Source organism: Hemitrygon akajei, chromosome 5 (genome assembly GCF_048418815.1).
Source record: "Hemitrygon akajei chromosome 5, sHemAka1.3, whole genome shotgun sequence".
Taxonomy (NCBI): Eukaryota; Metazoa; Chordata; class Chondrichthyes; order Myliobatiformes; family Dasyatidae; genus Hemitrygon; species Hemitrygon akajei.
The window spans coordinates 121,623,131-121,649,897 of NC_133128.1; the positions used below are offsets into that span (position 1 = coordinate 121,623,131).

The following is a 26,767-nucleotide window of genomic DNA, read 5'->3' on the forward strand; positions in this document are numbered from 1 at the left end:
CTGATCTCTAAGGGGTGGTCCAGTATTGCATCTACCTGAGTAGGTTGTGCGAGGAAACTGTTTTGGACACACAGGACAAAATCCATCCCATCCAAGCCGCCTGCGCTGCAGGTACCAAGACAATTGAAACCTCACACTAGCACTACCACAACTAAGTGCAATTTCCCGACACATCAAGTAACACACACAAAATGCTGGAGGAACTCAGTAGGCCAGGAAGCATCTATGGAAAAGAGTAAACCGTCGACTACTTACTCTTTTTTATAGATGCTGTCTGAGCTGTGAGTTCCTTCGGCATTTTGTGTGTGTTGCTCTGGATTTTTGCATATTTGTGGTTCTCCTCAAGTAGCCTGTGTACAATACAGCCCTATCAAAGTGACTATCCGCCAGTCTTTTTCCTACCCAAATGGCCTTGTTAATGATCCTTTAAGAACATTCCTCTCTAAACACTGCTGTTACGCCCTCCCTTGTCAAAAAAGCAACACGCCCTCCATTCCTCCATGTTCCTCTGTCACACCTTCAGTATCCAGGAACGCTGAGCTGCCAGTCCTGCCCTTCTGTCAACCATGTTGCTTCTGTTCTGGCCACTGTATCCCCGTCCCTAGAGGCAACCCCCACTCTCAGTTTGTTCACCTTACCTGTTAAGATGCATGCATGAAAGCAGATGCAGTTTAAAGCAGTGGTTCTATCTGCCCTCTCACTGTAAACGTGGTTATCCTGATGGCGGGGATTACTGCTTTGGTTGCTGCTCGTACCCGTCTTCGCTCATGTTCCCTCCACCCCGCCTATCTAGTTTATACCCTCCATGGTGGCAAAAGCAATGTCCTCACAAAGATATTAGTACATTATTTAGTAACAATAATCAGAAATAAAATTTATCATGACTGACTCGTATGATGTGAAATACGTTTTCTGGCAGTAGTATAGGCAAAGATAAAAAAATCTAAAATTACAAAAAATAAATAGTGCAAAAAGAAAGGAATAAACAAGGGTTAGTGACCCGACCGCAGTGTGTAGGTGAGTGATAGACCCTCTCTCCCAGAGATAAACCCCACAGAGGAATCAATGGGGGGGGGGAGAAAGGATGGGGGGTGATGGGGTGGAAAGAGAGGGAGGGGAGGGGGCATTAATTGCAGCAACTGAGTGGAAGGGAGTTGAGAGAAAGAAGGTGAGGTTGGAGGTACTGAGTGTTGGGATTGGGAGAGTGGGGTAGAAATGGGGTGAAATTGTCGGGGATCTGAGAGAGGGGTAATGATGTGGGTGAGATTGGATCCATTTGCGTGTTCGAGTGCCTATGGCCTCCTGCCCATTCCCTACATTCTGTAGACCGGGCTGGGTCAGGAATGGTTGTGTTGGAACATAGAACATTACAGCACTATACAGGCCATTTGGCCCATGATGTTGTACCAATCTTTTTAACCTACTCTTAAGATGAATCTAGCCCTCCTCTCCCTCATAACCTCATTTTTCTATCATCTGTGCCTATCTCAGAGTCTCTTAAATGTCCCTAATGTATCTGCCTCTGCCGTCACCCCTGGCAGGGTGTTCCACACACCCACCAGTCTATGTAAAAAAAAAATTTACCTCTGACATCCCACCAGTCACCTTTTCCTGCCCAAAGGCTTACCGTAAACCTTGTGGTTTCATGCAACAGTCTGTAACTGGCGCCAGTGCTTTCATTCCAGCCACTGGATTCTTCCACCACCCTAGGGATCTGTCTGTGTCACTACGCCATGCTCAGGCTCCAGTTGTGCCCTGGTCCCACACAGACCAGAGATGGGCCAAGGACAGGTAAACCTTGGGGCACAGGGAGGGTTACAGGACCCGTTGTGGTCACTGGGGGACAGTGGGTCCTCAGGATGCTGCAGTGACGGGTGTGTGCTGTTTCCAGTGCGGAACGACCTGTACACGGCCTGCAGGACTGGAGATGTGGAACGGCTGCGAAATTTCCTCTGTCATCTGCTTCCGGCTCATATTCCGGAACCCAGCTGCTCCAGCCCAACACCAGACGACAAATGCAACCAGGAGCAGACACCAAACTGTGGACAAAACCAGGAGCAGACATCGGATAGTGGACAGACCCAACAGCAGACATTAGGCAATGGGGCCGGACCCAGTGGGGCCACAGTTGTGATGTGGAGGACCCTGGGGGACGGGGGTCTCTGTCCAGGGCCTGTGACAACAGATATACTAAATGATCCGGTGGATGAGTCTGGATTCACTCTGCTCCACGTAGCTGCAGCGGCTGCTCAGGGCTCAGTCCTACATCTGCTGCTAGATGCCGGCTGTGACCCTGCCTGCAGGTAAGGACAAACTGCTGTCCGGGAGCTGATAGACTGCCAGAGTACCCGCTGTCTCCACAGGGTCAAGGCCACACACACACACACACACACACACACACACACACACACACATTATGCAGGCATGCACACAAACCATGCAAACACATGCTCAAGTTGTAGTAACACAGAGCAATACAGCACAGTACAGCCCTTCGGCCACACTATTGTGCTGAACTTTCAACCTATTCTAAGATCAATCTAACCCTTCCTTCCCACATAGCCCTCCAGTTTTCTGTCATCCGTGTACCTACCTAAGAGTCTCTTTATCTTCCTCTACCACCACCCTGTCAGCGTGTTCCAGACCACGCCACTCTCTGTAGAAAACCCACATCTGATATCTCCCAGTCTGATGGAGTGTCTTGGGGTGAAACATCAACTGTTTATTGATCTCCATAGATGCTGATTTCTTCCAGCATTTTGTGTGCGTTGCTCTGACATTCCCCCTACACTTTCCTCCATCCACTATTTGATAGGCATCCGTTAGTCTCGAGAGACCATTGATTTGCGCCTTGGAAAGTTTCCAGGGCGCAGGCCTGGGCAGGGTTGTATGGGAGACCAGCAGTTGCTCAAGCTGCAAGTCTCCCCTCTCCACGCCACCGATGTTGTCCAAGGGAAGGGCAAGGGCCGATACAGCTTGGCACCGGTGTCGTCGCAGAGCAATGTGTGGTTAAGTGCCTTACTCAAGGACACAACACGCTGCCTTAGCTGAGGCTCGAACTAGCAACCTTCAGATCACTAGACCACCTTAACCACCTGGCCACGCGCCAACCACTATTATACCCCCCCCCCCCCCAGATTAACCATTTCCATTCTGGAGATAATGTCTGGCGGTCCACTCTATCTATGCCACTTATCATCTTGTACACCGCTATCAGGTCACCTCTCATCTTCCTTCACTCCAAAGACAAAAGCCCTAGCTTGCTTGACCTATCCTCATAAGGCATGCCCTCTAGTCCTCTGCACACTCTTTAAAGCTTCAACATCCTTCCTATAATGATGCAACCAGAACTGAACATAGTACTCCAAGTGCAGTCTATAGAGCTGCAACATTACCTCGCAGCTCTTGAACTCAGTCCCGACTAACAAAGGCCAACACTCCACACACCTGCTTAACCACCCTGTCGACTTGCATGGCAACTTTGAGTATCAGTGGATGTGGAGCAGAACCCACACACATACATGCACACGACATACCAGTTATATGAGGATACATCATGCACACAGGTGTACACAGACCGTGTTCTGCCATGCTAACCCATGTATCTGTCAGGGATAAGCGAGGGCGCCCGGCGTACGCCGTATCCGCAGACAGGGACACGAGGAATGAGTTCCGCAGGTATATGGCCAACCACCCCGGGCGATACGACTACGCGAAAGCACAGGTACGCAGAGCAAAGTCCATCGGCGGGATTTCCGGGAGGGGCGGGGCACTGCCATGGGGTGTGCAGGACAGTGGTGTGAGGAGGGGCTGATAAGTGGATATGGTAACACTGTGGAAGGGGCAACGCTGTAATCGGGTGGTACTGAGGGGAGCCACGCTGTGGGTTGTGAACTCTCAGAAAAAGTTGATTTATTTTGGGAATAAACCCTAAGGAACAGTGACGAGGACGGAGGAAGGTGTAGGAGAGAGCTGTCTCATCTTGGTAGAGGATCACAGCAGTTTTCTTCTCAGAGGAAGGCTGTTTTGCTTACTTTTGTTGAATCTGTGCCCAGGCTGTGGCAGCGACAGTGACTGTGACTTTTACTGGAGCTGGGACAGATTTCTCTGGCTATGAACACCAGCAAGTCCTCCCTCACCTGGAGTGCTCGGCCAGGAATGTCAGGGTGATGAGTTTTGTGGTGAATCTTTGAACTGTCGCTCGGACGGATGAACATTGGAGTGTCCCAGCTGCACACCGAGAGGGTCAGTGCAAGAGTTTCATCCCTGCTCGTCTGGAAGAGACTGCTATAATTTCTCTCTTCTCGGAACTGCTCTTCGAAAGACTGATAAGTGTTGTGACTGAGTTAATTCAGCAGCATTTGATTTCTGACTACGTGGGCTTTAACACGGCAGGCTGCAACTCCAAAATGTCGGCACCTTGTTCTGAGGCAGGAGCTGTAGCTTCTGGTGAAAGAACTGCAGAGCCACCACTTCTCAGACTGATCGTTCTAAACACGGTGCAATGCGATATTGCCTCGCCCGAGTGCTGAGAAGTTAGCTATCATGGCTGCCTCTGTGGGTGGGGATGACTGGGATCGGTAAGATGCACCAGAATACTGTTTACCTACAGTCCGCTGGAGAAGTGTCCCTGGCCCTGAGTGGGGGCATAAACGTGGAAGGGGTCTTTGTGCCAGACCCGTACAGACTGTGACCTTCACCTCGACGGAGTAGACCTTGTACCCCCACCTGCATTCTTTGGGGAGATGAAGTTGCCAGTCAGCCTTACACCACTCAAGCTAGGCGGAGGTCGTTTTGGGCATGTGTATACCCTCCATCATGGGGTGTTCATAGAGCTAAATCACCGAGGAATGCTGAGGGGTTCTTTCACTTGTGACGCAGAAGCATTACCGGATCTGCTGGGCTACGAGCCAGCCATGGTGCCATGCCTGCAAGGAATTTGGGTATATTTGTAAGAATTGCCCTGTACACCAGGGCACCAACTCCATCGTGGCGGCACAGGAGGGCACCGCAGGGCCTCTGCCCGCTCTCTGTCCCTCCCCCATTCTGTCTGCTGACCCGGTGAGAAGGACAGGGCAACAAAGGCTAAGGGGAAGAAGAAAAATTTCCAGGCCTCCCCGCCGCAGAAGGCTGAGCCAGGGCCTTTTAGTCCCTGCCTGGTGGGCACGGATATCTTGGTGGCTCAGCAAGGGTATGGAGAAGCCGTGAGGGAGGACGTGGTGCTGAGGGCCGAGGGTTCCGCTGAAATGGAGGCCACTGGACCTCTCCACATCAGAGGAATAAAAATGGGAAGGTGCGCATCCTCTGAATCCAAAGATAGGAACTGACTAAGGGAGAAGATTTACGCCCACAAAAGGCTGCAAGCTCGGGGCAGACCTCCCAAGAAAGAGGCTCACTCTCTGCCAGGACGGCCTCACCTGAGCTTGTAGCCTCTGGTGTGATGGTACCCCTTCCGAACAGGGGAATGATTCGTCCTTGGGTGGAGCGGAGTGCTCGGAACATGGACACACAAGTGAATGGGGGTTCCTGGGTCACGGTCCTCCTGAAGGAGCGGAGAGCCAGGGTCCTGATGAGTGGGGAGGTCATGAGTGCACCTTGGGGTACCCTAGAGGTTTGTGACCAAGGCAACCCAAGTGCAGAGGTGGCTCGAACCCTTTTGGACTTCGAGCAGGCTGGTGGGATGCCCAAGCTGGTAGAGACAGTATCGACTGCATGAGGCCAGCCCTGCCACGCACCAGGGACTGGGTATGTGGTGAACTTCCTGCAGCTGACGATCCAAAGGGAAGTGGTCTCTCCACCTTACACTGGTCCTGAGGCTAGGGCCATGGCTGTGGTGGGGCCACTTGATCAGGCTTCTGGTAGTGGGGTGAGCGTGTGGGAACTGGACAGGGAGAGCGTGTGGGAACTGGACAGGGAGAGCGAGGACCGGGGTGAGCGTGTGGAAACGGGACAGGGAGAGCGAGGACCGGGGTGAGCGTGTGGGAACGGGACAGGGAGAGCGGGGACCGGGGTGAGCGTGTGGGAACGGGACAGGGAGAGCGAGGACCGGGGTGAGCGTGTGGGAACGGGACAGGGAGACCGAGGACCGGGGTGAGCGTGTGGGAACGGGACAGGGAGAGCGGGGACCGGGGTGAACGTGTGGGAACGGGACAGGGAGAGCGGGGACCAGGGTGAGCGTGTGGGAACGGGACAGGGAGAGCGGGGACCGGGGTGAGCGTGTGGGAACGGGACAGGGAGAGCGGGGACCGGGGTGAGCGTGTGGGAACTGGACAGGGAGACCGAGGACCGGGGTGAGCGTGTGGGAACGGGACAGGGAGAGCGAGGAGCGGGGTGAGCGTGTGGGAACGGGACAGGGAGAGCGAGGAGCGGGGGTGAGCGTGTGGGAACGGGACAGGGAGAGCGAGGAGCGGGGTGAGCGTGTGGGAACGGGACAGGGAGAGCGAGGAGCGGGGTGAGCGTGTGGGAACGGGACAGGGAGAGCGAGGAGCGGGGTGAGCGTGTGGGAACGGGACAGGGAGAGCGAGGAGCGGGGGTGAGCGTGTGGGAACGGGACAGGGAGAGCGAGGAGCGGGGTGAGCGTGTGGGAACGGGACAGGGAGAGCGAGGAGCGGGGTGAGCGTGTGGGAACGGGACAGGGAGAGCGAGGAGCGGGGTGAGCGTGTGGGAACGGGACAGGGAGAGCGAGGAGCGGGGTGAGCGTGTGGGAACGGGACAGGGAGAGCGAGGAGCGGGGTGAGCGTGTGGGAACGGGACAGGGAGAGCGAGGACCGGGGTGAGCGTGTGGGAACGGGACAGGGAGAGCGTGTGGGAACTGGACAGGGAGAGCGAGGACCGGGGTGAGCGTGTGGAAACGGGACAGGGAGAGCGAGGACCGGGGTGAGCGTGTGGGAACGGGACAGGGAGAGCGGGGACCGGGGTGAGCGTGTGGGAACGGGACAGGGAGAGCGAGGACCGGGGTGAGCGTGTGGGAACGGGACAGGGAGAGCGAGGACCGGGGTGAGCGTGTGGGAACGGGACAGGGAGAGCGGGGACCGGGGTGAGCGTGTGGGAACGGGACAGGGAGAGCGAGGACCGGGGTGAGCGTGTGGAAACGGGACAGGGAGAGCGAGGACCGGGGTGAGCGTGTGGGAACGGGACAGGGAGAGCGGGGACCGGGGTGAGCGTGTGGGAACGGGACAGGGAGAGCGAGGACCGGGGTGAGCGTGTGGGAACGGGACAGGGAGACCGAGGACCGGGGTGAGCGTGTGGGAACGGGACAGGGAGAGCGGGGACCGGGGTGAACGTGTGGGAACGGGACAGGGAGAGCGGGGACCGGGGTGAGCGTGTGGGAACGGGACAGGGAGAGCGGGGACCGGGGTGAGCGTGTGGGAACGGGACAGGGAGAGCGGGGACCGGGGTGAGCGTGTGGGAACTGGACAGGGAGACCGAGGACCGGGGTGAGCGTGTGGGAACGGGACAGGGAGAGCGAGGAGCGGGGTGAGCGTGTGGGAACGGGACAGGGAGAGCGAGGAGCGGGGTGAGCGTGTGGGAACGGGACAGGGAGAGCGAGGAGCGGGGTGAGCGTGTGGGAACGGGACAGGGAGAGCGAGGAGCGGGGTGAGCGTGTGGGAACGGGACAGGGAGAGCGAGGAGCGGGGTGAGCGTGTGGGAACGGGACAGGGAGAGCGAGGAGCGGGGTGAGCGTGTGGGAACGGGACAGGGAGAGCGAGGAGCGGGGTGAGCGTGTGGGAACGGGACAGGGAGAGCGAGGAGCGGGGTGAGCGTGTGGGAACGGGACAGGGAGAGCGAGGAGCGGGGTGAGCGTGTGGGAACGGGACAGGGAGAGCGAGGAGCGGGGTGAGCGTGTGGGAACGGGACAGGGAGAGCGAGGAGCGGGGTGAGCGTGTGGGAACGGGACAGGGAGAGCGAGGACCGGGGTGAGCGTGTGGGAACGGGACAGGGAGAGCGTGTGGGAACTGGACAGGGAGAGCGAGGACCGGGGTGAGCGTGTGGAAACGGGACAGGGAGAGCGAGGACCGGGGTGAGCGTGTGGGAACGGGACAGGGAGAGCGGGGACCGGGGTGAGCGTGTGGGAACGGGACAGGGAGAGCGAGGACCGGGGTGAGCGTGTGGGAACGGGACAGGGAGACCGAGGACCGGGGTGAGCGTGTGGGAACGGGACAGGGAGAGCGGGGACCGGGGTGAACGTGTGGGAACGGGACAGGGAGAGCGGGGACCGGGGTGAGCGTGTGGGAACGGGACAGGGAGAGCGGGGACCGGGGTGAGCGTGTGGGAACGGGACAGGGAGAGCGGGGACCGGGGTGAGCGTGTGGGAACTGGACAGGGAGACCGAGGACCGGGGTGAGCGTGTGGGAACGGGACAGGGAGAGCGAGGAGCGGGGTGAGCGTGTGGGAACGGGACAGGGAGAGCGAGGAGCGGGGTGAGCGTGTGGGAACGGGACAGGGAGAGCGAGGAGCGGGGTGAGCGTGTGGGAACGGGACAGGGAGAGCGAGGAGCGGGGTGAGCGTGTGGGAACGGGACAGGGAGAGCGAGGAGCGGGGTGAGCGTGTGGGAACGGGACAGGGAGAGCGAGGAGCGGGGTGAGCGTGTGGGAACGGGACAGGGAGAGCGAGGAGCGGGGTGAGCGTGTGGGAACGGGACAGGGAGAGCGAGGAGCGGGGTGAGCGTGTGGGAACGGGACAGGGAGAGCGAGGAGCGGGGTGAGCGTGTGGGAACGGGACAGGGAGAGCGAGGAGCGGGGTGAGCGTGTGGGAACGGGACAGGGAGAGCGAGGACCGGGGTGAGCGTGTGGGAACGGGACAGGGAGAGCGAGGAGCGGGGTGAGCGTGTGGGAACGGGACAGGGAGAGCGAGGAGCGGGGTGAGCGTGTGGGAACGGGACAGGGAGAGCGAGGAGCGGGGTGAGCGTGTGGGAACGGGACAGGGAGAGCGAGGACCGGGGTGAGCGTGTGGGAACGGGACAGGGAGAGCGAGGAGCGGGGTGAGCGTGTGGGAACGGGACAGGGAGAGCGAGGAGCGGGGTGAGCGTGTGGGAACGGGACAGGGAGAGCGAGGAGCGGGGTGAGCGTGTGGGAACGGGACAGGGAGACCGGGGACCGGGGTGAGCGTGTGGGAACGGGACAGGGAGAGCGAGGACCGGGGTGAGCGTGTGGGAACGGGACAGGGAGACCGAGGACCGGGGTGAGCGTGTGGGAACGGGACAGGGAGAGCGAGGACCGGGGTGAGCGTGTGGGAACGGGACAGGGAGACCGGGGACCGGGGTGAGCGTGTGGGAACGGGACAGGGAGAGCGGGGACCGGGGTGAGCGTGTGGGAACGGGACAGGGAGAGCGAGGAGCAGGGTGAGCGTGTGGGAACGGGACAGGGAGAGCGAGGACCGGGGTGAGCGTGTGGGAACGGGACAGGGAGAGCGAGGACCGGGGTGAGCGTGTGGGATTGGGACAGGGAGAGCGAGGACCGGGGTGAGCGTGTGGGGAACGGGACAAGGAGAGCGTGGCTGTTTCCCATAGTGGGGTGAGCATGTGGGAATGGGACAGTGAAGGTGAGGATGACCTGGAATGCAGTGACGGGAATGAGGAGGACTCTTTTGAAGCAGAAATGGCAGAAGAACTCATCCCTGCCAGTGAGTCTCAGACTGTTACTCTGGTGGAAATACGTGTTCTTAGCTGACATTCTGCGCGCGCATCGTAAGGCCTGACTAGCCACTGGTCGATGGAAGGACCTGCATGGGTTTTTGTGCGATTTATCCACACCATCCTTAAAAAGGGGAGCGATTCGTTTAGTGGTTGAGTTGGAGGACCTTCCTGAAAGCCCTGTTAGGAGTGCATGGGCACAGGGTATACACCTGTTCCCGTTCCCTATTAGGAGTGCATGGGCACAGGGTATGTGCCTGCTCCCGTGCCCTGTTAGGAGTGCATGGGCACAGGGTATACACCTGCTCCCGTTCCCTGTTAGGAGTGCATGGGCACAGGGTATACACCTGCTCCCGTGCCGTTAAGGAGTGCATGGGCACAGGGTATGCGCCTGCTCCCGTTCCCTGTTAGGAGTGCACGGGCACAGGGTATACACCTGCTCCCGTTCCCTGTTAGGAGTGCATGGGCACAGGGTATGTGCCTGCTCCCGTGCCCTGTTAGGAGTGCATGGGCACAGAGTATACACCTGCTCCCGTTCCCTGTTAGGAGTGCATGGGCACAGGGTATGCGCCTGTTCCCATTAGCCAGGGGATTAGTGAGAAGATGTGGCTCAATCAGGAAGGTCACATTAGTAAGTATTGATAGCAATGGTGGCAGGGAGTTTTGCCATAGGTTCCAACATCTCTCGGTCCTCAGGGAACGGAGATATGTGGCAAGCTTCCTGCAGGAAACCCACACCTTTCCAGGAAACAAATCCGGAGTGACATGAATCACCTCAGCTCCAATTCAAGCAGAGTGGCGATCTTGTTGCCCCAACCCTCCAGCTGGAGATAGTGAAGGTTACCGAGCTCGATCCAGGTTACTGTCTGCATCTCACCGCGCATTTAGTTGGTGTATCGCTGCACCTTGGTAACATTTACGTCCAAGCCCCAGGTGCGCTTGTTTTGGGAGATAACTGCTGCTGGGCTCCATTGTTAGAAGCAAGTGCATTGTCCCTGGGGATGATTTCAGCCATACCCCGAGAAGAGGGATCGCTCCGGTCCTCAGAGCAGTCGAGTGTCAGTGCATCTGTGAGACAGCCGGTTGGATCTTTCGATTTCATCAGAATCTGTTGGAGCCTCCACCCTGACTCTGAGCCACCTCCAGGATGACACACGTTCCCCCACTTACCGGCATCCTCCACGCAGCCTATGCCATTCTCGGACGACTGCCTGGTGTTGGCAGGGAACCTGGCTATTCTTCCATCTGTCCTGGGAGGCCTGGAGGAAAGAGCAGTGGGGTTTACCCTCCCTGAGGCTCTGGTGGGACGTGGGCAAAACTCATGTCTAATGTTTGTGCAAGGAATATGCACGAGGGTCGACCAGAAGTGGATGTCAGATCGAGCGGCTCGAGAAAGAGCTCCTCGACCTGGAGTCTCAAGCGACCCCAACCATGGGGGTATGCTTCTTTGGTAGAAGTACCGAGGGAAAAGAAAGTGTCGAGGGGCCTGCAGCTCGAAGGGTCCCGAGGTGCTTTAATGAGACCGTGGATCCAGGATCTGGACCGCGCCATGCCTCACCCTTCTTTTACCCTCTGGAGAAATGGAAGGGAGTGTGCGGGCAATTTGTGGAGCTGCTGGTAGAGGATGGTTCCTTGTCACGGATCTGGCGAGAATTGTTAATGAAGTTCACTCATTTTATGCCACCCTGTTCTCACGGGACCCAAGTAAGGAGGTGCTGAGGGCAGATCTGCCGAGGTCACCCGTGAGGCTGTCCAGCAGCTGGACTCTCCCCTATAGCTTGAGGTGTAACCCGGCACCCTTGACTAGCTACGGGCAGGTGAATCCCTGAGGTTGGACTCGGAGCCTTCGGGAATATACTGGTGCTGTCTACACCAGGGTCCTGGGCAAAAGCCTAGAAACAGGTGAGATGCCCCTCTCTTGGCAAAGGATGGTCGTGGTCCTACTGCGGAAAAAGGGGGATCTTAGCTGCCTGACAGATCGGTGCCCGGTGTCTCTCCTGTGCACCAAATATAAGATCTTTGCCCAGGCAATGGCCAATTGTCTGGGTTCCCTACTGTCCCATTGATCCGCCCAGAGTAGTCCTATAAAGACCCTGGCAGGTCCGGTCAGGACAATATCCACTTCATCCGTGACATGATCCATCCATCCCGTGAGTCCGGCCTGCCGGTCATCTTTCTTTCTCGATCAGAAGGCATTTGACGGGATGGATCATGACTACCTCCTCGGACTTGGACCACTGAGTGCCTGACAAAGTTCAATGGTACAAAAGCTGGATGAACTCAGCCGGTCGGGCAGCATCCGTGGAAATCAGCAGGTCTCAGCCCGAAATGTTGACTGCTCATTTCAACGGATGCTGCCCGACCTGCTGAGTTCATCCAGCTTGTTGTATGTGTTGATTTGACCACAGCATCTGCTGTGTACTTTGTGTTTAAAGTTCAGTGGGTCTTCGGCAGTGCCCTTCTACTTTTGGAGGGGAGCATCAGGGCTGCCCAATGGGGCAACTAAACTCTGTCTGCGTAAAGTCTTCTTCAGAAGCAGTTGACAGGTCTGGTTCTGCATGAGTTGGACATGAAGTAGGCTTTTTGGCTTAGCCAATGGTGTCCTTCTTATGATCACCAATCCTCCTGACCTACAGAGGATGCAAGACTACCAGTGAGTCTTCTCAGCCACGTCCTCTGCCAGGGTCAACTGGGGAGAGCGCTCTGGTCCTTTTGTGGGCCAGATGGAGAGGGACTGTCTGCCAGAGGAGCTAAGACCATTCACGTGGTGCACCTTCTCTATCTGGGGGTCTACCTAAGCTCCACTGCAGAGAATTGGGGGGGGCGTAGAGAAGAAAGTCTCTGTCCTATGGGGTGCTAGTGGTATCTACTCTTCACAATCTCATACAGGAGCAGGGCTTCGGTCATTAACCAGCCAGTAGCCTCTTTGTTTTGGTACCGGCTGGTCACTGTAGTCCCGCCCTCTGTATATGTTGCCAGGATCCAGAGGAAGTTGGTGGATTTCTGGGGCAACAGGAGACATTGAATCTCCACTGCAACCCTGCGTCTTCTGATTGTGGAGGGCGGTCAGTCTCCGGTGTGTGTACTTACCCAGTTGGCAGGTCTGTGCCTCAGGACCCTGCAGAGATACCTGTACAACCAGCACCTTCCGAGGTGGCCCGCACTGGCAACACACCTTCTTCGCCATGGGCATTGCCGTAAGGAGGGTATGCGGCTCCCGGCGTCGAGCATCAGCCGCTCCGCTATGCGGGAGCTTCCTGCTTTTCACCCGGAGATACTGCCGTTCTGGGGTAGAGTCTCCTCCGGTCAGACCGCTCCTGCGCCTGTAGAGGAGGTTGTTTCCCATCCCTCCACGAGGCTCAAGGGTGTGGAGTGGCTCCGGCTCCACCAGCCCCTGCTTTGCCAGAGGTGCTCATGGGACCCAAGCCCCGAGATCTCTTTCAGATGCTGGTCCCTCACAGGAGGACCATGGTGTCCGCAGTGCGCGGCGCTGGTTCCTGTATGGGCTGCTCTTGCACACTTTTCACTTCATTACCCTCAGCTACCATCCAGACACGGCGTGGTGGTCTGTCCCACCATCGGGCGGTGAGAGAAGTCTCTCTATGCAGGGCTTTTCCCCTGTACACTGGGGACCTGGGCTGGAGGGTGTTGCACGGGGCAGTACCGTACAATAGATTCACTGATACCCGGTCCACCTGCCCTTTCTGTGGACGGGAGGAGTCAATACACGTCTACATGGAATGTGAGAGGTTGCAGCCCCTGTGTGAATATCTGAAGGGACTGCTTCTCAAGTTCTGGCTGCACTTCAGCCCTACTCTCCTGGTTTACGGGCAGAAGGAGGGGTGCAGGTCACTCGGAGGATGCCCTGGTCAAGGTGGCCAATCACAGATCAAGACAGCAGCCTGTCGAGGGCTCTGCCCGAGCCTCTGCTCCGGGATGGGCCAGGGAGTCCTCAGACAGGGAGCATGCAACCATTATGGTTACAGTGGCGAATTTCTGTGAACGGTGCCCCCCCCACCCCCCCAGGGAACTGAGTGCATTACAGATGCTAATAACTGTATTTGAGCATCTGATAGCTCTGGGCCTGTATTCACTGGAATTCAGAAGAACGAGGGGTGACCTCATTGAAACCTATCCAATGGTCAGAGGCCTTGATAGAGTGGATATGGAGAGGATGTTTCTTATGGTGGGGGAGTCTAAGAGCAGAGGACACAGCCTCAGAATAGAGGGATGTCCTTTTAGAACAGAGATGAGGAGGAATGTCTTTAGCCAGAGTGTGGTGAACATGTGTAATTCATTGCCAAGTAGCTGTGAAGGCAGGAGATTGGCTGAGAGAAAGATTAGCCATGATGAAATGGCAGACTCAATGGGTCAAATGACTAATTCTGCTCCTATATCTTATGATCTAACTGTATTGTAATCCCTAACCTTTGTATAGCTTTGTGCGTTTGTTAAAAAAATGGGTTAGTACCGAGGGAGGGTCGCACTGTAGGGGGCAGTACCGAGTGTGGGTTACATGCTGGGAGGGATAGTTGGAAACAGTACAGTGGATGTCCTGTAGTACAGACATTTTGTTGTGCTTGAACAGATTTCTACACCGCTAACGTGTGAACTGGAGGAACGGAAAGCCGCTAAGAAGCAAGCGCAGAAAACCGCCAGGAAACTGAGGGAGAAAGAACGGAGGGAAGAGAAGAAGAGACTGGAGGAGGAAGAAATGGAGAGGAAAATGTTCTTGGCATTGAGTGAGCGAGAGAAGGTGGGGGCTCCCTGGGACAGACATGGGAAGGGGAGGGGCGGGCTGGGGAGAAGGGTGGCTGACATAGTCAGGGAGGAGGGGAGAGTGGTGGGCTGACAAAGTCAGAGGGGAAAGGAGGTGGGCTGACGCTCTCGGGAAAGGTAGGATGGTGGGGTGTTGGGGGGCTGCCTGGGGATTTCACAAGGAGGGAAGAGGAATGGCTGATACAGTCAGGGAGGGGAGGACGGAGGGTTGGGCTGACACTCTCAGAAGGGGTGGTTGTTGGGAGAGGGGCTGTGCTGACCTGCAGAATGTTGCCTGAGGGTGAGCTTGTGTTGGGTGTCAGGGACACTGACCTCGTGGTTTGTTGCAGAGAGCTTTGGCTGCAGAGAAACGCTTCGCTCAGCAGATGGTCAGCAATGGAGCAGTCCCAGTCGTCAGGTAACAAGCCCGACCTCTCTGTGTAACACACAGCTCTGTTAGAATGGCTATGATTCTTTGTACACTCGGTGGCCACTTAATTAGGTACACTTGCTCATTATGCAAATATCTGATCAGCCAATCGTGTGGCAGGAACTCATTGCTTAAAAGCATGCAGACATTGTCAAGAGGTACAGTTATTGTTTAGACCAAATATCAAAATGGGAAGAAATGTGATCGAAGTGACTTTGACCGTGGAATGATTGTTGGTGCCAGATGGGGTGGTTTGAGTATCTCAGAAACTGCTGATTTCCTGGGATTTTCACACACAACAGTCTCTAGTTTACAGCAAATGGTGCGAAAAACAAAAAGAAAATCCAGTGAGTGGCAGTCCTGTGGGCAAAAACAGCTTGTTAATGCAAGAGGCCAGAGAATGGCCGGAGTGGGTTAAACTGACAGGAAAGTGGCAGAAATTCAAATAACCACGCCGTACAACAGAGACACGCAGAAGAGCCTCTCTGAACACACTCGTCAACCAGTAGAAGCCAACACCAGGTTCCAGTCCAGTACCTAATAAAGTGGCTAGTAAGTGTATAAGTAATCTTAGATACTCACATGGTGCCATAGCACTACACCACAGAAGTAGGCCCTTTGGCCCATCTAGTCCATGCTAAACTGTTATTCTGCCTAGTCCCATCGACACACCTGAACCACAGCCCTACATACCCCTCCCATCCCTGTACTTATTTAAACTTCTTTTAACTGTTGCAATCAAACCCACATCCACCACTTCCATTGGTGAAGAGGTTCCCCTTAATCATTTCACCTTTCACCCTTAACACATGACCTCTAATTCCAGTCTCACCCAACCTCAGTGAAAAAATATACATTTACCCTATCTATGCCCCTCATTGTCCTCTATCGAATCTCCCCTCATTCTCTTACGCTCTAGGGGCTTAAAGCCCTAGCCCATTCAAACTTGCCCTGTAACTCGGGTCAAGTCTTAGCAATGTCCTTGTAAATATTGATGGATGAAAGAAAATTGGAGTGCTATGCGGGCGAGAAGGGTTGTTGATGTTGGAATTGGCCAAAAGGTTGGTGCAAGTCGTGCACCAAAGGGCCTGTAAAGTTGTTTTATGTTCCATGTGAAGGCCTGCATTAGATTCCAGTCTGTAAGTCACTCCTAGGGAAATGGTCATTCTATTCTCCCCAGCCAACTATCTACAGCAGACAAATATGAACGGATATTTGGGAGTCCAGCAGGGTGGAGCTGCTGATGGCTGTTAGATGGGAACTCTGTTTCCCAACTTGTGGATTCCTTGTTTTGTACACTGTCGTAACCCTGACGGGACCTGTGTAGAACGGTACAGCGCAAACACACAGGCACTGTCGTAACCCTGACGGGACCTGTGTAGAACGGTACAGCGCAGACACACAGGCACTGACGTAACCCTGACGGGACCTGTGTAGAACAAAGACACAGACCCTGTTGTAACCCTGACGGGACCTGTGTAGAATGGTACAGCATAGACACAAACAGACCTTGTTAATCCCATTGTCCACATTAGACTCATCTCCCTTGACACCTGTGCAAATATATTTAAACATTGAACGTACGTACCTGCCTCTCCCACCTTGTTTGGATATTCACCAGACTGTGTGGAAAAAACGCACTTCTCAGATCTCCATTATATTTCTTTCCCCTCACCTTCAATCTGTGCCAGTTTTGCACTCCACTGCTGGTAAAAGACTATCTATTCTTTCAAAATTTAACAAACAGCGTTAAGGTCACCACCTACATTCCAGGGCAGACAAACCCAGTCTGTGCAATCTCTCCTTGTTATCACAGCCCTATATTCTAAGCAACATCCTGGGCAATCTCTACCCACTATCCATCCCAGAAATCCAGAGCAACACATAGGTCAGGTAGCAACTGTGAAGGGAAATAAACAGTCAGCATTTCAGGCCAAAACTCATCATCAAGACTCCTGATTACAGGCCCAAAGTACAGTCCATTCAGTGACATCTCAACTGTTGTATAAACTGAACTGAGTGGCAGCCTTTCACTCACTCCACAAGCCCCTGGGTTCGATTCAACTATAACTGCCTCTTCCTCTCAACAGGCGCTGTTGGCTGTGTGGCCGGTCTCTGGCAGGACTCGTCCCCTTCGAGTATCTCGACTACAGTTTCTGCACCACCCGCTGCCTTCAGGAGCACAGGAGGCAGCAAAGACTTTGAGAGGGAGAGAGATCAGCGGCACCTGCTGGAAGAGGCATCTCCAATTACAACACTCGGTGTGAGGCCTGCTCCTGTAGAGGTGCTTATCAAGGTCCCCCATAACTGAGGAAAGGTGGATCTGTGTGGCATGGGTCAGCAATGGAGCTCCATGCTGAGGCCGTGGGGGGCACAGCTCCATGGTGGAGTTCAGTGGAGGGGTGGAGCTCCAACCCAGGTCTGTTTGGAGGGGGCAGAGCTCCACGCTATGGACAGAGCTGGTAATGGAACTCTGGGCTGGACTATTCCCCCCACGTGGTAGTTGCAGAGTTGTACCCAGGAGATGGGACAGGTGCTATTGGGGAGATTTCCCAGACCTGACGCTGATGCTGGTCCCTAGGGCTGTGTGCTGGTTGCTGTCTGTAAGACTGCCTATGTCCTTCATTGGTAATAAATGGCTTGAGGGTGTGGATGGTGCTATAAAAATGCAGATGTTTAATAAAGTTACTTCATTTACTGAAAGCTGTACAGTGCCACAGATCACAATGTCATCCTTTTTTCATGATTGGTCTGCAAATCATTTCATGATCACACCAATAGCAGATTGCTGGGTCAGGGATCAGTCCAAAAGGGGAGCTGCTCCCAGGGAGCTGTGCCCTGATGGTTCAACAAGGCACCCCAGCCCGCGAGACCATACAGAAATGGCCCTGCAGATCAGCAGGGGATGGTGGCTCCATTCTCGTTACTGGCTGGACCCACAAGAACCTCTTCTGCCGTGGGAGACTGCCCCCTCCACTCCGTTTCCCCTCCCACCCCGTGGCCAAGGTCTCTCACAGAAGGCTGCTCCCGTCACACTCTGCTCTGTAATCTCCCTGACTGCACAACCGGCTGTCCCTGCCAGGTACACGATTAGCGACTGCCAAGCTGAGCTGCTCTGCTCTATGATAAAGCTGCACGCTGCCCCTAAAGGGACCGTACATTGCTCGATTATAATTTCATTGTTTCCCCTGTAATCACACTGCAAGCACATGTATTTGCTCAGAGATGCAGAGATCGGCCCTCCGTACAGATAAAGCTGCTAGCTGCAAGGGCTGTCCCCTCTCCCTAGGTCCGTGGCAGCAGGATACCGTGATCCAGGAATTCCACCACTGGCTTTGCAGGCAGTTGTTCCAACTCCAGCACCGTCACGTTATTTGGGGAGTGTTCGCTGAGGCAGCTCTTGGGTACAAAGAGCGTCTGCTGGGGTCCTTGCGTGGTCCAGTACCGTCCCACATTAAAGCCATTGATCCAGACTAGGCCCTGGAAGTGGGGAGAGGTGCAGGCTGTTACCCAGAACCCAGCACACCTCCAGACCATCACATGCCCGATACCGTGACAAACTGTGTTCAGTTCTGGTTGCTGCTTTACAGGAAGGATGGGGAAGTTTTAAAGGGTGCAGACGAGATTTACCAGGATGCTGCCTGGATTAGAGAGAGTTCTTACGAGGATAGGTTGAGCGAACTACGGATTTTCCCTTTGGAGTTTAAAATGGTGAAAGGTGATTTGATAGAGGGGTCCAAAATGATAAAAGGCATAGAGAAAGTGGACAGCTGGTGACCTTTTCCCAGAACAGTAATGATTAGTATGAGGGATGTTATTTTAAGGGGTTTGGGGGGACAGCAGAGATGGGATATTTACAGGAGGTGCTGGTACGGGCAGGTATTTTAGGGACAACAACACACACAAAATGCTGGTGGAACGCAGCAGGCCAGGCAGCATCTATAGGGAGAAGCGCTGTCGATGTTTCAGGCTGAGACCCTTCGTCAGGACTAACCGAAAGGAAAGATAGTAAGAGATTTGAAAGTTGTGGGGGGAGGGGGAAATGATAGGAGAAGACCAGAGGGGGTGGGATGAAGCTAAGAGCTGGAAAGGTGATTGGCGAAAGTGATACAGAGCTGGAGAAGGGAAAGGATCATGGTACGGGAGGCCTCAGGAGAAAGAAGGGGGGGGGGGGAGCACCAAAGGGAGATGGAGAACAGGCAAACAACTAAATATGTCAGGGATGGGGTAAGAAGGGGAGGAGGGGCATTAACAGAAGTTGGAGAAGTCAATGTTCATGCCATCAGGTTGGAGGCTACCCAGCCGGTATATAAGGTGTTGTTCCTCCAACCTGAGTTTGGATTCATTTTGACAATAGAGGAGGCCATGGATAGACATACCAGAATGGGAATGGGACGTGGAATTAAAATGTGTGGCCACTGGGAGATCCTGCTTTCTCTGGCTAACAGAGCGTAGATGTTCAGCGAAACGGTCTCCCAGTCTGCGTCGGGTCTCACCAATATATAAAAGGCCACACCAGGAGCACCGGACGCAGTATACCACACCAGCCGACTCACAGGTGACTCACAGTCACCTCACCTGGAAGGACTGTCTGGGGCCCTGAATGGTGGTGAGGGAGGAAGTGTAAGGGCAGGTGTAGCACTTGTTCCGTTTACAAGGATAAGTGCCAGGAGGGAGATCGGTGGGAAGGGATGGGGGGGACGAGTGGACAAGGGAGTCACATAGGGAGCGATCCCTGCGAAAAGCAGAAAGAGGTGGGAGAGAGGGAAAAATGTGTTTGGTAGTGGGATCCCGTTGGAGGTGGCGGAAGTTACGGAGAATTATACGTTGGACCTGGAGGCTGGTGGGGTGGTAGGTAAGGACAAGGGGAACCCTATCCCGAGTGGGGTGGTGGGTGGATGGGATGAGGGCAGATGTGCGGGAAATGGGAGAGATGCGTTTGAGAGTAGAGTTGATGGTGGAAGAAGGGAAGCCCCTTTGTTTAAAAAAGGAAGACATCTCCTTCGTCCTGGAATGAAAAGCCTCATCCTGAGAGCAGATGCGGCGGAGACAGAGAAATTGTGAGAAGGGGATAGCCTTTTTGCAAGAGACAGGGTGGGAAGAGGAATAGTCCAGGTAGCTGTGAGAGTCTGTAGGCTTATAGTAGATATCAGTAGATAGGCCGTCTCCAGAGATGGAGACAGAAAGATCAAGAAAGGGGAGGGCGGTGTTGGAAATGGACCAGGTAAATTTGAGGACAGGGTAAAAGTTGGAGGCAAAGTTAATGAAGTCGACGAGCTCAGCATGCGTGCAAGAGGCAGCGCCAATGCAGTCGTCGATGTAGCGAAGGAAAAGAGGGGGATGGATACCGGTATAGACTTGGAACATGGACTGTTCCACAAAGCAAACAAAAAGGCAGGCATAACTGGGACCCATACGGGTGCCCATGGCTACACCCTTGGTTTGGAGGAAGTAGGAGGAGCCAAAGGAGAAATTATTGAGAGTAAGAACTAATTCTACAAGACGGAGGAGAGTGGTGGTAGAGGGGAATTGGTTAGGTCTGGAATCCAAAAAAAAGCGAAGAGCTTCGAGACCATCTTGGTGGGGGATGGAGGTATATAGGGACTGGATGTCCATGGTGAAAATAAGACGGTGGGGGCCAGGGAACTTAAAATAATTGAAAAAATTCAAAGCATGAGAAGTATCACGTACATAGGTGGGAAGAGATTGAACAAGGGGGGATAAGACAGTGTCAAGGTATGCAGAAATGAGTTCAGTGGGGCAGGAGCAAGCTGAGACAATGGGTCTTGTGGATCTTGGGTAGGAGGTAGAAACGGGAAGTGCGGGGTGTGGGAACTATGAGGTTGGTGGCAGTGGATGGGAGATCCCCAGAACTGATAAGATTGGTGATTTAGGAGACTCGGGTACATGGGTGATAAAAATGTAAGGGGACTCTGTCCCCCTCACTCACAGGCAATGAACTCCCTACCATCATCACTCTGTGTGGGAAGGTCACTCTCACATCCACATCCTACCTTCAGCCCATCGTATTAACCCTGTCATCCCAGTTCCTGACCCACACCCCAATGGGTAACAGTTTCCCTCTATTCTCCCTCTCTATACCCCTCCTGACATTGTCCACCTTGATCCTGTCTTCTCCCAACCTTCTCTGATCAGGACAACCACCTTGAGCTCCTCCACTTCCACCCTGGCGCTGGAATCCTTCCTCCCTGGTATCGTCCCAGTGAATCTTTTCCACACCCTCCCCGAGACCGTCCTGTCCTACTGAACTGGTGACCAGAACTGGATGCAATGTTTGGGTTAAATAGGAGCTGAGAAATGTTTTAAGACCAGAGCTGACTGCCCAAGAGGTGGTGGAGGAAGAAACCTTGTCACATCCACCACCCAGGAACACTCAGTAACACCCAGGCACTCAGGAATGATGCAGTGAGCTGGGCCTCATCAACCGGGTGGTTCCCCCTGGCTTTATTGACCCTCAGATTCCCTGCCCAGTCCCCCACCAGCACAAGGCTGCTTACACCAATTACCTTGTTCCAGTGCTCCAACCTAATGTAGGTGTCCAGAGGATTTGGGGAAGAGAAGGTCCCGGAGAAGAAGGTGGGACCCTGAGGCGAAGGTGAGCTCAGGAGCGGGGCCAGGGTCTCGCCTGGAGCCGCTTCCGCAGCAGAGTGAATCCAGCCTGCAGCGATGGCGTCGTCGATTGCCAAGGGGAAGATGGACCAGCCGGTGAGATCGGTGTTGGCCAGTGAAAGGTTCCTGACCAGCCCCTGCAAAGGAAAGGAGGCAGAGTGAGTGTGTAAGTCCGGGCGTGCGGCAGCGCCACACACAGGACCAGGCCTGGGGCACAGTGCATGTCAGACCAACGCTGTGTGTGCACGTGCTACTGTGCCAGGGGTAGTGTGTGCAAGCCCGTGACTGACATTACAGGGACAGAGTGCACGGGTTAGACCCGGGGTGTGGGCAGGGGGCACAGCTGGCTCTGCTCACAGGTCCAGGGCCAGGAGCTGCGGGTGGTGCTGAAGCACCACACAAGGGGCAGCAGGTCAGGCAGCATCTGTGGAGGGAACTGCTGAGACCCTTCACCACTGGTGTCCAGACAGCTGGACACCAGGTCCCTCAGTACCACAGCCCGTGCCTGCACCAGGAGTATGGGATTAGAAGGTGCCGGTTCCATCTCAGGTCACAGACCCACTCAGAACCACAGTTCTGATTTATTCATCCACTACACACAAGAGGTTCTGCAGATTCTGGAAATCCTCTGCAGCACATAAGAAGTACTGGAGAAACTCAGCGGATCAGGCAGCACCTCGAGCCCTCAACCTCACTGCTGGGGTGCAGGATATCTTGGCTCCTCCCTGACTGTCCTGCAGGTGGCAGCATTAACCAATGCGGTTTCCCCCAGTGGACAAAGCTTTAAGGTGAGAGGGGGAACATTTAAAGGTGAAATTCAGGGTAAGATTTTTATTTACACACAGAGTGATGGGTGCCTGGAACACACTGCCAGGGAGGTGATGGAAGCAGGTACGATCGTGACATTTAGACAGACTGGAGGTAGAAGGGATTTGGTCTAATTTGGCATCATGGGACTAGGTGTCATTAAATTAACTTGTTCGGCACAGACATGACGGACCGAATAGCCGCACTAGCGCTGCGCTGTTCTGTGATCTACGGTGATCTTTCAGATTCTCGCCTCATTGGGGTGCCGTGTGTAGAGGAGCACACTGTGTGTAGGGAAGGGGGATATGGTGTCGTGTTTCTGGAGATCTGGAGACATTCTCATCCAGGGAAGTGGGGAGTGTCCCATCACACAGTGTGGCTTTGCGGATGGGAGGGTGTTCCAGTATTCAAGGTCTACAAGACAATAAAACACAGAAGTATGATTAGGCTATTCAGCCCATCGAGTCTCTCCGCTATCCCATCAAGCCTGATTTATTATCCCTCTCAACCCCATTCTCCTGCCTTCTCCCAGGCTTTGATTTCTTTACTAATCAAAAACCTAGCAAGCTTCCCTTTAAATATACCCAATAGCTTGGCCTCCACAGATGCCTGTGGCAATGAATTCCACAGATTAACTACCCTCTACTCACTACTTTTGAGGAAACGTTAAGCAAGTTAGGGCTTTTCTCGTGATAAGAGGCATAGATCAAGTGGACAGCTAGAGACTTTTACCCAGGTGGAGAGGGCTAATAGGAGGGAGCTTAATTTTAAGGTGACTGGAGGAAATTTAGAGGGAATGTTAGAAGTAGGCTTTTTACACAGATAATGATGGGTACGAGGAACACCCTGCCAGGGGTGGTGGTAGAGGCAGATACATTAGGGACAATGAAGGGACAGAAAAATGGAGGGCTATGTAGGAAGGAAGTGTTATAAAAGACCATAAGATCATAAGATTTAGGAGCAGAAGTAAGCCATTCGGCCCATCAAGTCTGCTCTACCATTCCATCACAGGCTTGTCCACTTCATCCAGCCATCCCCACTCCCCTGCTTTCTCCCCATATCCTTTGATGCCCTGGCTAATCAAGAACCTATCTATCTCTGCCTTAAATGCACCCAATGACTTGGCCTCCACAGCTGCTCGTGGCAACAAATTCAACAGATTTACCTCCTTCTGACTAAAGTAATTTCTCCGCAACTCAGTCCTAAAAGGACGTCCTCCAATCCCGAAGTCGTGCCCTCTTGTCCTGGAATCCTGTACCATGGGAAATATCTTTGCCACATCTAATCTGTTCAGGCCTTTTAACATTTGGAATGTTTCTATGAGATCTCCCCTCATTCTGAAAATATCCTTGAGATACGTTAAAATATCGGCACAACACCATGGGTCAAAGGGCCTGTACTGTGCTGTAGTGTTCTATAAAGGACTCACTGAACAGGCTTGGTGAGTGGTAGGGACGAGGAGAGTCCAGTATCAAGGTATCTGCCCTAAACTGGATGGCAATGGGCTCCCTATAGACATGCCCCTCTCCTCCATAGATAGTCAGTGCCATACCTTGCGGTCCAGCAGACAGGGCCCAAAGTTGACACGGCCCATGTTCTCGACCATGATGTCCAGCACATCTCCTTCACTTCCCGTGATGTCCAACTCTAGCGCCATGTCCCGCTCCAGCAGGCCCTGGTAAACCTGAAACACAGGTAAAGCATCTTTCCAGCTCGGCTACCAGATCACCGGGACCAGCGGCGGGAGTGTGGGTCCAGGGGCAGTCTACACTCACCCCATTGAGCAGGACGTAGGCTCGGTCATGCACTGCATTCAACGGCGCCTTCAGCGGCGTGGGCTTCTCCACAGCTCGTGGCAGCGGGGTGCGGTACAACATCAGTCCAAAATACTGGGAAAGCAAGGGAAGCCACCATCACACAGAGCCTGGATCTGATGCTGTGGAGATCTCATCTAAACATCCAGGACACTAAGGGGGAACATCGCGAACCAGGATTTGTGGTTACGGGGGGGGGGGGGGGGGGGGGTACTTAAAACTGGAACTTCTGGCTGAGAATCCTCTAACTCACAGGTTGTGGAGTCTGGACACAGTACAGGCCCTTCAACCCACAATGTGCCGACCTTTTAACCTACTCCAACATCAATATAACCCTTCCTTTCCACATAGCCCTCCATTGTTCTATCAACCATGCGTCTCTGAAATGTCCCTAATGTATCTGCCTCTACAACCACCCCCAGTATCCTGGATAGAGCTACGTTAGGGACACAGACCACCCCTCTCACTCACCCATTACTCCACCCCAGTCCTGATCACTGTCTCTGCCCATGAGTCACTTGTAACAGCCCCACACTACTGGCCACAGCTTCTCCCCCCACCCAAACTCACAGATCCACATCTTCCTCTCCCCTGTAACCTGTCCAACCCCACATCTCCAGCCTCCTCTCCCATCCTATCCGTGTCAACACCTTGCCACCCCACCAACCCCCTATCCTCCCCTCCCTACCACCCCTGACCATTGACACCCATTCCTCCTCCCATTAACCTCCTGTCCTTCCCTTCCTACATCCACCCAACCACAGTCCCCTCTCCACCTCACCACTTGCCTTCCTCCAACCTATCGAATCCTCCCCACCAACATCCTCCCCTCCCCTCCACGACCACCCTTCACCAGTCACGATGCAGAACAGCACCCTACCTGCCCCATCTCCTCGAAGGTAAGCGGGTAGGTGGAGTTGGTGGCTCCATGGGGAGACAGAACGGACAACAGCTCCAGTACCGATCCCACCTGCAACAGACAAGATGGCAGTGAAGAGACGGGCAGCAGAACGCGGGACAACAGCGCAGCACCGAATGCAGGACTGAGTGCATAGCCAAACACAGGACAATAGCAAAGTACCAAATGCAGGACTGAGTGCATGGCCAAACACAGAACAGCGCAGTACCACGAGCTAGGACTGAGCATGGGACATAACACAGCTCACAATGGAGAACAACGGGTGCAGAAAAGAAAGCACAGGACCAGCACAGCCAGGAGACAGACCCACCACAGGACAGCGGGCACTGGACACAGCGCAGGACACACAAATTGGTCCTCACCTTCATTAAGGCCAGTTGGCCATAGGCGATCTTCGGGGTGGGAGGGGGAATCGGCCCCACAGGGATGTCCCGGAACTGAACCCAGGAACAGAAAAGACACCATCAGTTACAGAGTACTACCCAACCCCCTCCCTCACACTCCTTTCCCTCCCCTTCCACATTCCTAACAAGTACCAACAACCTCCATAGTCCCCACCGCGCCAACCTCCCCACACTCCCTCCCCTAAGGAACCAAGGACAGGAAGAGGGGAAACATCATCAGTTTCAGAACCCTCTACCCCTCCCGTGTAACCTCCACATTCTCCCTCCCCCGGAAATGAGCACAGAAACAGGGCGAAACACCATCAGTTATGGAGTCCTGCCAGGTAATGACACCCGCCCCGCCGCCCCCCCCACACACCCCTCTCTCCCCACCTTCATGCTCCAATACCACCCCAAGCCTCCCCCACTGCAGATTAACACCTGGTGGTCTCCCAGTTTGTGGGATTTTGCTGTGCATAGATGGAGTGGGTCACTGATGGAGGATTTCAGGGTGTCAATGTGTTTCAACCGCCCTCCCTGTGCTTCCTAGCCCCCCCCCCCACCAACTCTGCCATACCTCACTGATCACAGCCCGAATGGCATGTAGCTTCTCACGGGGGTCTCCAGCCTCAGAGAGGGGGGCGTCGTAGTCATAGCTTGTGGTGATAGACCGGTACCTGATGTTGTAGTCGGCCCCTGTGGGTGTTGAGGGGTCCATCAGCTGGAACCTGGCCATTACACCCATTTACTCCCTTCCCTCCCCTTCCTCCCCCCACCCAACATCCTCCCCATTACCCTTCCCTCTCCATCACCCTCTCCCTCTCCTCCTCTCCCTTCATCCCCAACATTCACCCCTCCTCTCATCACCTCTCCCCTTCCCCATCATCCTTTCCCTCACCTCCACCTCAGCACCCCTACACGTTACCCAGCTCTCTCCGTGGAGGATGTATGCACCAGAACAATCCCATCTCTGACAGGCCATTCTGGTCTCTCTGACCAAAGTACCCCTCCTCAAGGCCTCTGACCAATCGGTGAGATCGCCCACCTCAGCATTGGCACCCCTGGTCTGTCTACTGAACCAGGCAAAGCCCCCCAAGACCCATGAGTGCCCACAGCCCAGGAAAGGGGAGCCTCGGTTCCTCACGGCTGTTCAGGGACGACTCACCGTTCCAGAATCCAAAGTTGGTGCCCCCTTCAAACATGTACCTGTAGAGAGCAGAGTCAGACTGAGAGGCAGGGATAGACACAGAACCCCACATTAATGTCCACCAACCTGTCCACACCCTCCCAACCAACCACACAATGTCAACACCCACCCATGTCTCCCACACCTATCATCCACTCCTCCCACCAATCCAACCACACACACAACTCTACATCCAACGTCCCCAACCC

At 54.6% G+C, this 26,767-nt stretch overlaps 2 protein-coding genes across 5 annotated transcripts in view; one reads left to right on the plus strand and one right to left on the minus strand.

The window, feature by feature from the left end:
• ankzf1 (ankyrin repeat and zinc finger peptidyl tRNA hydrolase 1) overlaps nt 1–17,522 on the plus strand; it is a 42,589-nt gene extending 25,067 nt beyond the window's left edge. For 3 of the 4 annotated variants that reach the window (XM_073046337.1, XM_073046338.1, XM_073046340.1), the window contains 5 exons: nt 1,892–2,303; nt 3,613–3,724; nt 14,220–14,387; nt 14,740–14,807; nt 16,910–17,522. In XM_073046337.1, the coding sequence (XP_072902438.1) occupies nt 1,892–2,303; nt 3,613–3,724; nt 14,220–14,387; nt 14,740–14,807; nt 16,910–17,024 (875 nt within the window). In that variant the 3' untranslated portion in view covers nt 17,025–17,522. The remainder of the gene's footprint in view (nt 1–1,891; nt 2,304–3,612; nt 3,725–14,219; nt 14,388–14,739; nt 14,808–16,909) is intronic. The other variant, XM_073046339.1, reaches the window with a different exon arrangement.
• Nucleotides 17,476–26,767, minus strand: part of glb1l (galactosidase, beta 1-like) — a 38,089-nt gene continuing 28,797 nt past the window's right edge. The window contains exons 9-16 of the mRNA XM_073046341.1: nt 26,538–26,578; nt 25,950–26,068; nt 25,352–25,426; nt 24,951–25,040; nt 24,032–24,145; nt 23,809–23,940; nt 21,347–21,586; nt 17,476–18,299 (exon numbers count right to left, since the gene is read on the minus strand). Of these exons, the coding sequence (XP_072902442.1) occupies nt 18,105–18,299; nt 21,347–21,586; nt 23,809–23,940; nt 24,032–24,145; nt 24,951–25,040; nt 25,352–25,426; nt 25,950–26,068; nt 26,538–26,578 (1,006 nt within the window). The 3' untranslated portion in view covers nt 17,476–18,104. The remainder of the gene's footprint in view (nt 18,300–21,346; nt 21,587–23,808; nt 23,941–24,031; nt 24,146–24,950; nt 25,041–25,351; nt 25,427–25,949; nt 26,069–26,537; nt 26,579–26,767) is intronic.